The 12,972-nt window shown below is 39.7% G+C and overlaps 1 protein-coding gene across 10 annotated transcripts in view; it reads right to left on the reverse strand.

Moving 5' to 3' along the window:
* BDP1 (BDP1 general transcription factor IIIB subunit) overlaps positions 1 to 12,972 on the reverse strand; it is a 107,235-nt gene that overhangs the window by 65,647 nt on the left and 28,616 nt on the right. For all 10 annotated transcript variants that reach the window (XR_007914355.2, XM_070056571.1, XM_070056568.1 and 7 more), the window contains 3 exons: positions 12,474 to 12,761; positions 9,901 to 10,048; positions 2,917 to 3,072 (listed from right to left, as the gene is read on the reverse strand). Coding sequence is in view for 9 of the 10 variants with exons in the window: in XM_070056571.1 (XP_069912672.1) it covers positions 2,917 to 3,072; positions 9,901 to 10,048; positions 12,474 to 12,761 (592 nt within the window). In the remaining variant the exon portion in view is untranslated. The remainder of the gene's footprint in view (positions 1 to 2,916; positions 3,073 to 9,900; positions 10,049 to 12,473; positions 12,762 to 12,972) is intronic.

Raw genomic sequence — 12,972 nt, forward strand, 5'->3', positions numbered from 1 at the left:
AAAACGGACAAAGGGACTAACTTGTTCTATCAAATGTTAAAAAACACACTATTCAGTACCAGTCATTAAAACTCATGTTTATAATATATGAACAGATAAACAAAACAGAAAATAACTTCAAAACACACAATTTCAGCTTACAATAAAGGTAACATCTCAAAATAGTGAGGATAAACATGAAATAGAAAATAAAACATTTTTAAATAACATTAGCTTCATTCCTTGACTCATACTATGTTACAAATAAAGATTTAAATAAAACCACAGAATAAACAGCTTTGAAGTAAGGTACGCTTTTCTAAAATATAAAAAGCCAAAAAAGAGAAAGAAAAAAAATTGAAATTTGACAACACAAATGTCAAAACTTTCACAAAGCCACATCAAAGCTAAGTCAGAAGCCAAACTACTACTCATGACATAAGGTTAACTTTGCTAAATGTAAAGAGCTCCTACAAAATAGTTATCACTGGGGCTGGCACCGTGGTGTAATGTGTAAAACTGCCTCCTACAAATAAATAAATCTTAAAAAAAAAAAAAAAAACAACACAGAAAGCCATTAATAGGACACTGATATTATATACTACATCTGTACAATAAATCACTATTAAGCAATAAAAAAAAAACAAGGAAGATCTTTATGTTAAAAAAATTATAGAATGTTCAGTATAGTGTGGTATGCTATCAGGTCTCCAAAGAGTAAAAACATAAATTTGTATTAGCCTGCAAGTATATGTTTTGAAAGTCTCTGAAATAATGCATGAAATATATCACCAGTTAAATTGTTAAAAATGAAAAGAAAGAGTCGGGGGCAGGGGGAGATTTATAACTGTATCATACTTTTGTTGATGTTGGAACTAAAGAAAAGTATTGACTATTTCAAAGACTGATTTAAATTTTAATTGAAGAAATTAGGAAGTAGGAGCAGGGGACAAATGACGCTTAGCATGTACAAATCCCGGGGCCAGCGCTGTAGCACAGAAGGTTAAGCCTCAGCCTACAGTACCAGCATACCATACAGACACCGGTTTGAGTCCTGGCCGCTCCACTTCCAATCCAGTTCTCTGCTAATACACCTGGGAAAGCAGTGAAAAATGGCCCAAATCTTTGTGCCCCTGCATCCATGAAGGAGAACCACAGGAAGCTCCTGGCTCCTAGCTTTGGACCAGAACAGCTCTGGCTATTATGGCCATTTGGGGAATAAACCAGCAGATGCAAGATTTCTCTCTCTTTCTCCTTGTCTAACTCCTTCAAATAAATCTTTAAAAAAAAAAAAAAAAGTACACTCCCCATAAGGAAGTGCTTGGATTTGAGTCCTAGCTCCACTCCCAATTCCAGATCCCTGGTAATGTGCATCATGGGAAGCAACAGGTAATGACAGGTGTGGGTCCCTGCCACCCACACAGGAACCCCAGTCTGTGTTACAGCTCCTAACTTTGGCCTAGCTTAGGCCTAGCTGTTGAAGGCATTTGAAGAGTGAATTAATGGACAGAACATCTCTATCTCTTTGCCTTTCAAATAAATTAAAAGTAAGAAAAAAAAAGAAGCTGGCACTGTGGCATAGCAGGTAAAGCTTGTACCTGCAGTGCCAGTATCCCATATGGGCACTGGTTTGAGACCCAACTGCTCCACTTCCAATCCAGTTTCTGCTATGGCCTGGGAAAGCAGTAGAAGTTGGCCCAAGTGCTTAGGCCCCCTGGCTCCTAGCTTCGGATCAGCCCAGCTCCAGCTGTTACAATCATCTGTGGGAGTTAACCAGAGGATAAATCTCTCTCTCTCTCTCTGCCTCTACCTCTCTGTGACTCTGCCTTTCAAATAAATAAATAAATCTTAAAAAAAAAAAAAAAAAGTTTTGGAGCCAGCTTTGTGGCATAGTAGGTGAGGCCTCCACCTAAGATGCCAACATCCTACATGGGCACCAGTTTATGTCCCAGCTGTTACACTTCCAGTCCAGCTCCCTGTTGATAGCTTGGGAAAGCAGCAGAAGATGGCCCAAGTGCCTGGACCTGTAGGAGACCCAGAGGAGCTGGCTCCTGGCCTCAGCTTAGCTTAACCCTAGCCATTGTGGCCATTTGGGGAGTGAATGAACGGATCAAAGATCTCTCTCTCTCTCTCTCTCTCTTCTCTGTTTGTGTTTCTCCCCCCCTCTCTCTGTATCTCTGACTTGCAAATAAACAAATCTTTTAAAAAAAAAAAAAAGAAAGAAAGCTTAATTCCTGACGTGACTATGCTTTACTGAATATCTTTAAAGCCCATTATGTGAGGAGTTACCAGGGGGAAAAAAAAAGGAAACTCTGAAATCTTCAGATGTATCTTCAAAGGGAGATTCTGATAGTACATTTATCCTATTGCTAGTAAAGATACTAATTTAACCAGTATCTGCATACCAGAAAGCATATGCACCTCCTTAAAGTCAAACCAAAATCTATTACTTTGATAAAATGCATGAAAAATAACTCCAGCCAAAAAAGAGAGAACTATCATAGGAAATGCAGATATAAATCAGAAGTATGTAGAAAAACTAATTAAAAGATAAATTTACTTTGGTGTAAAAAAATTTTGAAATCTGTGCATGGTTTTCTATACTACATATTTTCTATGAAGTTTCTGAAGTATCCTTGTATTTCAAATCATTTTCAAATTCTATCATGTTAATACTTTGCTAAAACTCTTATCACTATTATATTATATTATATTATATATATTATATATTATATTATCACTATTATATATCAGACATCTGTTATAAAATATGAAGTGAAAAATCTTGAGGTCAGACTCTTAATACACTACAGCATAATTATATGTTAAATGGTCTACAAGTTAACCTAATCTATATATAAAACAACATTATCATCATCTAAGGACCTTATCAAACTTTTGGAAACAAACAAAAAATCCTACCATATAAAAACTTACAGTGATTTACTCTTTAGGTCAGCATTCCTTTCTTCTATACAAGGACTTTCAGCATTATTTAGCTCACACGTTGCTGAAACTTCAACTTCTGAAGGCAAGTCTGAGGTGCTTGATTCTGTAGACTCAGTTGTTCTTGACTCCACATCTTGGTGATTACTATGGAAATGAAAATACAGGAGGGGGAGAAGAATTTCCAGTAAATACATATTTTTATATAAATAATTTGACTTGAAATACACAAAACCAACACTCTGAAAGATGATCCTTCATATTATGGAATAATCAAAGCTATTATACCAACTTTGCTATGATCCTTCTTCTATCAGGATACAAAGAACTGTACCTTTAGAGAAAGTAGCAGCCCCAAACTAACACTCTTGGGAAAGACAGGAAGTTTCAAAAAGAAAACCTGCCAATTAGATGGGGTTTACAAATCAAATATAAACAAAATCAAACTAGTAAATCATTAAAATTTGATATACAGTCTTCACTTTGCACAGTGTACATTAATCAAAAGTCACGTTAGGACACCAACAGCACAGTTGCAGCTAACACTGCACCCTGCAAATGAAGGACAACTGTATTACAAAATATTTCAACTAACAATATTACCAATGGCAATGTACTAACACCATTTCAACACATATTCAAATTCAGCCTTACGTCTGTCTCTTCTATTGAGTATTTGTGCTTTTATGACATGTCAGTAAAAGTTCCCATTATATTTTACCTCTCTCTTTATATATATATTTTTGGCTGTATATCACACACAAAAATTTCCATTCTCGCACATGTTATTTTCCTTATGGAGACTTTGTTAATGGAAGAATTTAATTTTGTTATGGGCAAATCTACTAATTTTATATCTTAAAGCCTGTGCTTGTGGGTAGGCATTGCAGCACAGCAAGTTAAGCTGCAGCATCCCATGTCAGGGTGATGGTTTGAGTCTCAGCTACTCTGCACTTCCATCATCCTGCTAATATACATGAGAGACAATGGATGATGGCCCAAGTGAAAGACAGTCCCACCACATGGGAGACCTGGATACAGTTCTGGGCTGTTGGCTTCAGTCTGGTCTCACCCTGGCTATAGATGGCATTTAGGGAATGAACCAGCAGATGGAAGATCTCTCCTTCTTTGTCTCCATCTCTCTGTCAGTCTGTTTCTCAAATAAATAATTTAAAAAAATAAAAAATAAAGTTCTGTGTTTTTTATGCCTTAGAAATCCTTGACATCACAAAGAAATTTTCTTTACTACTTCTAAATGTTTTTACAGATTTGGTTTTCTTTTTTTAAACACAACCATCAGGGAAAGGCAAATAAAAACCACAATGAAGTTTTATCTCACCCCAGTTAGAATGGCTATCATCCAAAAATTAAAAAACAGTTAAGTGCTGCTGAAGAAATGAGGGAAAAGAAACCCTAGTACACTGTTAGTATGAACATAAACCAGTACAACCATTATGGAAGACAATATGGAGGTTGCGCAGAGATCCGTAAATAGATCCACCATATGACCCAGCCATTCCCACTCCTGGGAATTTACCCAAACTAAATTAAATCAGCACTTGAGGCCGGCACCGTGGCTCAATAGGCTAATCCTCCACCTTGCGGCGCCGGCACATCGGGTTCTAGTCCCGGTCGGGGCGCCGGATTCTGTCCCGGTTGCCCCTCTTCCAGGCCAGCTCTCTGCTGTGGCCCGGGAGTGCAGTGGAGGATGGCCCAAGTGTTTGGGCCCTGCACCCACATGGGAGACCAGGAGAAGCACCTGGCTCCTGGCTTCGGATCAGCACGGTGCACCGGCTGCAGCATGCTGGCCGCAGCGGCCATTGGAGGCTGAACCAACGGCAAAGGAAGACCTTTCTCTCTGTCTCTCTCACTGTCCACTCTGCCTGTCAAAAAAATTAAATAAATAATAAAAAAAGAAATCAGCACTTGAAAGAGTTAGTTGTACCCCCAAGTTTATTGTAGCTCATTTCACAACAGCTGAGATATGGATTCAATCCAGATGTGCATCAACTGATCACCAAATAAAGAAAATATGGTGTTTCAATACACTATGGACTACGACTCAGCCATAAAAAAAGAATTAAATCCTGTCTTGCAATGAAATGGATGCAACTGGAAACCATTATGCTTAGTAAAGTAAGCCAGTCTTAAAAAGACAAATATCATGTTTTCCCTGTTGTGTGGTAACTAATATACAGAGTACAAAACAATGTAATATATATAAGCAGAACTGACTTTTGAGATTTGATTATAGTTTATAGCCCTTGTCTATACTCTTAAAGAACAGTGGTTTCTCTACATATAATTTCTTTATTTAGTGGAGGGTTAATCTTACAATTATGAAATAAAATGAAAGTATATCATTGTAAAAACTGAAAAAGGGGACAGTGCTGTGGCATAGCCAGCGAGATTGCAACCTGCAGTGCTGGCATCCCTTATGGGCGCAAATTTGAATCCCAGCTGCTCCACTTCCAATACAACTCCCTGCTAATGTGCCTGGAAAAGCAGCAGAAGATGGTCAAAGTCCTTGGGCCCCTACACCCACATGGGAGACCCAGAAGAAGCTCCAGGCTCCTAGTTTAAGACTGGATCAGCTCTGGCCGTTGTGGTCATTTGGGAAGTGAACAAGAGGATGGAAAACCTCTCTCTCTGCCTCTGCCTCTCAGCCTTTCAAATCAATAAATAAATCTTTTTTAAAAAATTGAAAGAAAAAATAAGGACGAAAGGAGGGCAAGAGTTAGGATAAGGTGGGAAGAATCATGATGTTCTTAAATTTATATTTATGAATTTGTTCACCTAATATAAAAAATTTTTTTTAAAAAGTCACAGTAGTTAAAACAGTATGGTACAGGCATAAAGATGGACATACATTCACATAATATAATAAAGACCCCAGAATTCATGTACTCATGAGTAATGGTCAAATGATATCTGACAAAAGTGCCAAGGCCATCCAACAGAGAAAAGGTGGTCTCTTCAACACATGTTCAGAAAATTGGATATCCACAAACAGAACAATGAAATTGGACTTTTCCTTGCACCATACACAAAATTCAATTCCAAATGGGTTAAAGACTTCACCATAAAGCATGCAACTACAAAAATCCTGGAAGCAAACACAGCTGAAAACTTCATGACATTGGTTTTGGGAATGATTTCTTGGATATGGTACCAAAATCACAGGGAACAAAAACAAAATCAGACAAGTAGAACAATATCAAATTGAAGATCTTCTGGGTGGGCAATGTGCACCAGGTTAAGCCACTGCTAAGGATGCCCACATTCCACATCAGAGTGCCTCAGAAGAGTTCCACCTTCACTTGCACTCCAGCTTCCTTCTAATGAACCTGGGAGGCAACAGATGATGGCCCAAGTACTTGGATTCTAGTCACCTATATGGGAAACCCGGATGGAGTTCCTAACTCCTGGCTTGGGCCTGCCCAGCCACAGCCGTCAAGAGCATTTAGGGACTGAACTGGTAGATAGAAGAGCTTTCTCTCTCTGTAACTATGGGTTTCAAATGAATACATTTTAAAGAAAATAAAAATCTACACATTTTAAAGGAAAAAATCAGGAGTGAAAAAATATGGATGCAGGAGAAAACATATGCAAACCAAATGCTATAGTTTAAAAAGGATTTGGCTCCCAAACTCACAGAGATGTTTAAACTCCAAAGTAATAAATTCATGGTCCAAAGGGGCAGGCAACTATGGTATCATGGGCTGCATTACCATTTAGGACAAATGCATTCCAGGCTAGAGTGCCGGTTCAAGTCCTGGCTATTCCACTTATGACCAGCTCCCTGCCAATGCACCTGGGAAGCAGCATATGATAGCTTAAGTGCTTGAATTGCTGCCACCTATGTGGGAGACCTGTATGGAGTTCCTGGTTCCTGGCTTTGGCCCCAGCCAAAGCCCCAGCTATTGCAGCCATTTAGAAAGTGAATCAAAGAATAGATCTCTCTGTCTGTCATTCTGCCTTTCAAGTAAATAAATGAACAAATCTTATTAAAAATTAAATAATGGTATTAAGAGAGGAGAGACTAAATCCAATTGTGGTGTTTAGGAGATGAGCTAAGTGGAAGCTTCTTATGGTCATAGGGCCGTGCTCTTGGAAGGTATTTCTCATAAGAGCGTTGGTTATAAATGCCTTAGGATCCAACTGTTTTCCTTCTGCTTCCTGACTCACCATGTGACCCTTCCTTCATGTGTACTCCACCACTGCCATGTTCCAGCTGTCCAGTAAGGCTGAACCAATGGGGTCTACCCAATCTCAGACTGCAAACCTCTAAAATCATGAGATAAAACAGGCTTCCTTCCTTCCTAAGTAGTCCATCTCAGATACTTTGTTATAGTAATGAAAAGCTAATATACCACATATCCAATAAGGTATAATATAATACATAATATCCAAGATATATAATTAGCTTCTACAACTCAGTTTCAGAAGTAGAAACAGGGGCCAGCACTGTGGTGTGGCAGGCAAAGCTGCCGCCTACAGTGCCGGCATCCCATATGGGTGTCAGTCTGTATTCCAGATACTCCATTTCCAATCCAGCTCCCTGCTAATGTGCCTAGGAAAGCAACAGAAGTGTTTGGGCCCCTGCACCCATATGGGAGACCCAGAAGAAGCTCCAGGCTCCTGGCTTTGGATCCGCACAACTCCAACCATTGTGGCCAACTGAGGAGTGAACCAACGGGTGGAAGAACCTCTCTCTCTCTCTTTGTCTCTGCCTCTATCTTTAACTCTCTGACTTTCAAATAAATAAATAAATCTTTTTAAAAAAAAAAAAAGAAAGAAAAGAAATACACCAATTTAAAAAACATGCAGGCCGGCGCCGCAGCTCACTAGGCTAATCCTCCGCCTTGAGGCGCCGGCACACTGGGTTCTAGTCCCAGTTGGGGCACCGGATTCTGTCCCGGTTGCCCCTCTTCCAGGCCAGCTCTCTGCTGTGGCCAGGGAGTGCAGTGGAGGATGGCCCAAGTCCTTGGGCCCTGCACCCCATGGGAGACCAGGATAAGTACCTGGTTCCTGCCATCGGATCAGCGCGGTGCGCCGGCTGCAGCGCGCCGGCCGCGGTGGCCATTGGAAGGTGAACCAACGGCAAAGGAAGACCTTTTTCTCTCTCTCTCTCTCTCTCACTGTCTGCTCTGCCTGTCAAAAACAAAAAAAAAAAAAAACAAACAAACAAACAAACAAAAAACATGCAAAGGACTTGGATAGACATTTGAGAATAAGTTGTACAGATGGCTGATAGGTATATGACAAGCTGCTCAACATCACTAATCATCAGGGAAATATAAATCAGAACAATAATGAAGTATCATCCATTATATTAGGATGGCCATTATCGAAATAACAAAAGACTGCAAATAGTTACAGGGTTGTAGAAAACTCAGAGCCCATGTGGTGTTGATGAAAATATAAAATGGTATGCTCACAACTAGAATGGTAGAGAAGTTTCCCAAAAATGAAAAATAGAACTACCAGAAATCCAGCAATCCTACTTCTGGGGTTTATCCAGAATCCACAATAGCCCAAGAGATGAACCAACCTAAATATCCACTGACCAAATAATGAATAAAGAAAATGTGGTATAGACATGCAACACACTCAGCCATGTAAAGGAAAGTGTGATATATGCTACAATATGGATGAACACTGAGGACATCACACTAAGTGAAATAAGCCAGTCACAGAAGGACAAATACTACACAATTCCACTTGTGTGACATATGTAAAGAATTCAAATTCATAGAAACAGAAAATCAAAAGGAAAGTCAGGGGCCGTGGGAAGGAAAAACTGCTAATTTCAGTCATACAAGATGAAGAATTCCAGGTATCCACTGCTCAACATTAAACTTACAGTAAATACTACTGTACTGGTACTTGAAGATTTGTTAAGAGGGTAATCTCATGTGCATTTACCGTAATAAAAATAAATGAAATTTTAAAGGACACACAAAAGACCCATCATATTCAAACTGATGAACACAAAAGATAAAGGGATTATCTTCCAAGAAAATAACAAACTGATAAAAACACTAACCAAAAGAACACCACAGTGGCAAGGTACACGTTAGAAGAAAAGAGCAGCACCAGAGGATAGTACACAATTATAAAAGGGAATTTCACCAAGATATATGAATCCCAGATATGCAAGCCCCTAAGACAGCTTTGAAGCAGAGCCAGCACTGCAGCACAGCAGGTTAAGCCACAGCCTACAGTGCTGACATCCCATATGGGCACTGGCTTGAGTCCCAGCTGCTCTACTTCCAACCCAGCTCCCTGCTGATGGCCGGGGAAAGCAGTGGAAGATGGCACAAGTGCTTGGGCCCCTGCAACCACATGGGAGACCCAGAAAAAGCTCCTGGCTCCTGGCTTCAAATCACCCCAGCTCTGACCGTTGCAGCCCTTTGGGGAGTGAACCAGCAGATGGAAGACCGTTCTGTCTCTCCCTCTCTCTGTCACTCTGCCTCACAAATAAATAAATAAATCTCTTAAAAAAAAATTTTACATGAAGCAAAAACAGATGAAACTGAAAACAGAAACAGGCAAAGGCAAATCCACAATTTCAGTTGCAGACTTCAACACTCCTCTCTCAGTAATCAACAGAAAATACAGATAAAGCCAGCACTGTGGGTTAAGCCACAGCTTGTGATGCAGGCATCCCATATCATAGTGTCAGTTTGAGGCCCAGTTGCTCCACTTCTGATCCAGCATCCTGCTAATGCAATCTAGGAAGGCAGGAAACGATGGCATCATGAAGTTGGGCCACTGCCAACCATACGGGAAACCAGGACAGAGCTCCTGGCTCCTGGCTTCACCCTGACCCAGTTCTGGCTGTTGTGGCCACTTAGGGGTAAACCAGCAAATGAAAGACGTCACCTCTCTCTTTGTCACTCTCCCTTTCAAACAAATAAACAAACAAATCTTTAAAGAAAAAAAAAAAGGCAGTGAAGGTGCAGAAACTACCTTGATGGAAGGATGGGGTCAATTCTTCTCTCAGCTTTCTGGCCAGAGGCTGAGTGCATGCTGCCATCTACGTCCTGCACACAGGAGACGTCCTGCTGCTCACTGCATTCACCTTCACTAAGCGCAGGCCGGAGAGACTGGCACCCACCTGTGAATACAAGATGTATGTTATTCTAAACAGATGAACACAAACACACCTAACTTTAAAATACGGGAATTTACATACAACACTGTCTTCTCTACAAAACATTAATCCATTCAACATTCATGCTCCTATCTGCAAGGCACACATCTTACTTTTGGAGCATAATGAAAACTGTGCTTTATGGATCAGCCCAAGGTTTCTGATCAGTTTGTAACATCTTCCCTTTACTTTGCTTAAATTTTAAGCGGCTAAATTAACTTGTTTTATAGGTCTAGTCAGGAAGTAAAGTGCATGTTACTAACTCTTTGCCACTTCAGAAGTATAATAATTACACTGGTACTGTGGTACAGAGGGTTAAGCTGCTGTCTGCAGCACAGGCAGCCCATATGGGTGTTGATTCTAGTTCCAGGTGTTCCACTTCCAATCCAGCTCCCTGCCAATGTGCCTGGGAAAGCAGCAGAAGATGGCCCGAGTACTTGGGCCCCTGAACTCATTACAGAAGATTTGGAAGAAGCTTACGGTTCCTGGTTTCAGCCTGGCATAGCCCCTGTCATTGTGGCAACTTGGGAAGTGAACCAGCAGATGGAAGATCTCTCGCTCTGTCTCTCCCTTTCTCTCTCTAATTCTGACTTATAAATAAATAAAATAAATATTTAATAAAAGAAATATAGTAATTAATAACACAATGCCAGCAATCATTTGACAAGTCCTTACCAAGTGACAGGAACTCTACAAGTCCCTGAGATGCTTTTCCTCATTTAATACTGGAAACAATCCTATTTTAAGAGGATTGACTCAATCAAGGAGAAAAACCACTTGAGTTCAGAGATCTTAAGTGAACTGACAAATGTCATACTTAGTAAATAAAAGAGCTAGATTTAAAGCAAGGTGACACACCCATTTCCCACATCAGGGTGACTGTGTTCAATTCCTGACTCCATCATTCTGCTAATGTGTACGCTGGGAAGCGGCTGTTACTGCTCAAGCTACCCGAAAGGGAGACCCAGACTGGGTTCCCAGCACTTGGATTCCATATAGCCCAGTCCCAGACACTGTGGCCATTTGGGAAGTGAACCAGTAGAGGAAGCTCTCTCTCTCTCTCTTCATCTCAAATAAATATTTCAGCAAAATCTTTGATTTCTGAATCATCACGCTAGTCATGCATAACATTCTTAATTCTAAGCCACAAAAGAGCAAAATATAAATATAAATATAAATATAAATCATACTAAACCACCTATAGTGATTCATTTATTAAAATCAGGGGCAGGGCTGGCATCCCATATGAGCCTGGTTCAAGACCCGGCTGCTCTACTTCCAATCCAGCTTTCTGCTATAGCCTGGGAAAGCAGTAGAAGATGGTCCAAGTGTTTGGGCTCCTGCATCCACCTGGAGGAAGCTCCTGGCTCCTAGCTTTGGATTGGCCTAACTCTGTTGCAGCCATTTGGGGAGTGAACCAGAGGATAGAAGATTCTCTCTGCCTCTCCCTCTCTGTAACTCTTCCTTTCAAATAAATAAATAAATTTTAAAATAAATTTTAAAAAATGTTAAAAAATTATTTTCTTAAATCTATCTTGATTAAGCAACCTTGATAAGTATACTCCAAAACTTTGTGGAAAACTGGAACAAAAATTATGATGCATGTGGGGCAGGCATTTGGCCTAGCAGTTAAGATACCACTTTGGACTCTCACATCCCATACATACTGTAGTAACTGTGTTCAAGTCCCAGCTCTGCTTCTGATTCCAGTTTCCTACTACTGTGCAACATGGGAAATAGCATGGCTCAAGCAGTTGGGTCCCTGCCAACCACATGGGAGACCTAGATTGGGTTCCTGGCTCCTGGTTTCAGCTCCAGCTCAGATCTAGCCCACCCCCAGCCATTGCAGGCATTTGGGGAGTGAATCAGTGGATGGAAGACCCATCTTTCTATCTCTCTGTCTTTCCAATGAAGAAAAATTTAAAAATTAAAAAAAAGGCCACCTTCAACTCAGCCATTATCCTGCAGAACTCATAAATGTAACTACGTTTGCATTCTAAAAGTAAAAAACAATGAGAATACATGTTTCATAAAAACTAATCCATATGGGCTTTGTAGACAGAGAACAAGTAAATCTGATTTATTAACCAACACAAGCAATACACATTTCACTATATACAACATGTTATTTCCAACCACTGTTAATATTAACATAAAGGACATATCTCAGAAACAAACTTGAAAATATAATCTTACACCACTGTTTACTTATGTTTTTATATTTTTAATTAAAAATGAGTTAATATAGTACCATGAGTTAGTATAGTACCATGAGCAAATCAATAGGCATTAATTGCTACTATCCAGAACTAAAGTATTAAAGTCATCCGCTATACTACTATACTCAAGTAACACAGGCTACTAAAATATAAGATTTTAAGAAACTTACTCTTGTGTTTTTCCCCTCTAGAAGAACCTGATTGATCAGTCACATTTCCTGAGAGATTTTTTACTTCTTGTTTATTAGTTTCATCCTGATTCTTCCTTCTCCTTTTTTTTTTATTTAGGCCTTGTTCTAATGCAACCTGTTCTGAACTCTGTTCTGAGACCAAAGACTCTTCTTCCACTGTCTGAGCATCCTCTTGAGATGCTTCTTTGTCTAAAACTGAAGTACTCATTGACTCCTCTGGTTCCTCCTCTGGTTCATCAATCACTCCTTCATTGGCAACTTTTTTCACTGAAAATAAGAAGAATCATTATAAACAAGTGACCTACAAAAAAAAACCGTTAAAAGCGAAGATGCCTTCCGCGGTACTATTCCTATGAGGAAAAAAAAATTGAAGGCAACCTAAAATGCTTAGCAGGGAATGACAAAATAAATTATAATAAACTCATGTAATAAAAAGTCACACTGCCACTAAGAGCACAAGTACTTTTACAATACAGCA

This window comes from Oryctolagus cuniculus, chromosome 14 (assembly GCF_964237555.1).
Source record: "Oryctolagus cuniculus chromosome 14, mOryCun1.1, whole genome shotgun sequence".
NCBI lineage: Eukaryota > Metazoa > Chordata > Mammalia > Lagomorpha > Leporidae > Oryctolagus > Oryctolagus cuniculus.